The sequence below is a fragment of the Alexandromys fortis genome, unplaced genomic scaffold (genome assembly GCF_014885135.2).
Source record: "Alexandromys fortis isolate MF-2015 unplaced genomic scaffold, M_Fortis_MF-2015_v1.1 scaffold_452, whole genome shotgun sequence".
NCBI lineage: Eukaryota > Metazoa > Chordata > Mammalia > Rodentia > Cricetidae > Alexandromys > Alexandromys fortis.
Genome location: NW_026068324.1, coordinates 7270 through 9499, shown reverse-complemented (window position 1 = coordinate 9499; position 2230 = coordinate 7270). Strand labels below are relative to the sequence as shown.

Here is a 2230-nt window from a genome sequence, read left to right as displayed (position 1 = left end):
GTTACAAATACATTGAGATGACTAAAAATGTGTTCATGATTTTGTATGTCAGGAAATATAAGAAAGGATTGAGACTGTTCAGAGGAGACACTCTGGCTTTTTCTGCATTTTCTCTCCCAGGTGAACTTGTAGATGTTGCTTTTGACCCTATTTCACCTCAACCTCAGCTAACATTTCCTGACTCACTCCTGCCACACCCAGTAACTGTTACCTAACTCCTCAAGTTGCCTGGGTAACCAGGAGGGCTGGGAGCATGAAGAAGCCCTTTGTCCACTGCCAGTGTCTCCCATGCCAGGCAGTAGCCACAACTGAGGGTTTTAGCCTAGCTTGATCCAGGATGTTATCTCTGAGCTGGGGCATGAGGCTGGTAGAAAGACCAGTGATCCCCAGGGCCCCACTCTTGCTGGTTGCACTCTGGGTGTTGGTCCTGGCTCCCAGCCAGTGTTTTCAAGGCCCTCCCACCTGGCGTTACATCTCATCGGAAGTAGTCATTCCTCGGAAGCAGATCTACCATGGTAAGGGATTTCAAGCACCAGGACGGCTGTCCTACAGCTTGCGTTTTAGGGGCCAGAGACATATCATCCACCTGCGAAGAAAGACACTTATTTGGCCCAGACACTTGCTGCTGACAACTCAAGATGACCAAGGAGCTTTACAGATGGATTACCCTTATTTTCCTGTAGATTGTTATTATATTGGCTACCTGGAGGGGATCCCTCAATCGACGGTCACTTTGGATACTTGTTATGGGGGCCTGGACGGGGTCATGATGTTGGATGACCTTGCCTATGAAATCAAACCCCTCAATGATTCACACAGGTTTGAGCACCTTATTTCACAGGTAGTAGCTGATTCTGCTGCAGTGGGGCCTATGAACGAATGGAAGCACTTGGACCAGAGCACAGGCCCCTCTTTATCTAGACCAAATTCCAATGTGGCTCCCAGAATATCTAGTAGAGACTACGCTTCACATCCAGCTGCTATAAAAGGCCATTTTCAAGCCACCTATTCGGTACATGTTATAGCCAGGACTGTTGAGAGGACATCCAGATATTTGTTTTCACTAATCAGCTTAATGGACACTTATATGTCCAACATTAATTTGCGTTACTATGTTATGGTCTTAACTGTGTATAACCAAGGAGATCCATTTAGACATGACTTCAGAATGCCGGGAGGGGCTGTTCATAATTACTATTTGGCAAACTTTTACCCGAGATTTAGGCCTGATGCATCAAGCTTAATTAACGATTGGGGCCCCAGTGATGACGACGGTAATCCAATTCCACGTGGTGTATGTAGTACCAATGGCCTAAGCCTTATTGGTAAAAATGGCCGAGCTTATATATATATGTCTATGGTAGTAACCAATCGTGTTGTGAAGAACATAGGTGTGAATTTTGATGATGAGACTTCCTGTTTTTGCCAGAGAAGAGCGACCTGCATTATGTTCAGGGTTCCTCACCTAACAGATGCTTTCAGCAATTGTTCCATAGCAGAGTTAAATGAAATACTCAATACTCCGGGTGAGATGGAATGTCTTTTCTCAGACTTTACTACTTATTATAATGAAACACATACCTATAGAGTTTGTGGAAACTACAAACTAGACACAGGTGAGGAATGTGACTGTGGCTCAAACAAGGCATGTTATGCAAATCCGTGCTGTCAGAATGACTGCAAACTTTCAAAGGGTAGCATTTGTGATAAAGAACCATGCTGTGTAAACTGTACCTACAGTCCTTCTGGGACACTTTGCAGAAGTATTCAGAACATATGTGATCTTCCCGAGTACTGTAATGGGAGTATACTCACTTGCCCAACAGACTTTTATCTGCAAGATGGAACACCATGCTCAGAAGAGGGGTATTGCTATAAAGGAAACTGCACCGATCGCAATATACATTGCAAGGAAATCTTCGGTGTAAGTGCCCGCGCAGGAAATAAAAGGTGCTATGACATCAATAAGGAAAGCTATAGATTTGGACATTGTCGGAGAAGACAAGAAAGCCTCGTATTCACAGCTTGTGCCGATAAGGATAAGATGTGCGGAAGGTTGCAGTGTACGAATGTCACCTTCCTTCCACACTTGCAGGAACATGTTTCATTCCATCAGTCAGTTATTTCTGGGTTTTCCTGTTTTGGGCTCGATGAGCATCGAGCAACAGAATCAACAGATGTTGGACGTGTGAGATATGGTACTCCCTGTTCCCAAACTAATTTCTGTGAT

At 44.5% G+C, this 2230-nt stretch overlaps 1 protein-coding gene across 1 annotated transcript in view; it reads left to right on the top strand.

Annotated features, from left to right (window-relative positions):
• Nucleotides 1-337: 337 nt before the first annotated feature.
• The window catches only part of LOC126495178 (disintegrin and metalloproteinase domain-containing protein 21-like), a gene marked incomplete at its 3' end in the record, with an annotated part of 8088 nt that continues 6195 nt past the window's right edge, over nucleotides 338-2230 (top strand). The window contains exon 1 of the mRNA XM_050132758.1: nucleotides 338-1950. Coding sequence (XP_049988715.1) covers nucleotides 338-1950 — 1613 coding nt within the window. The remainder of the gene's footprint in view (nucleotides 1951-2230) is intronic.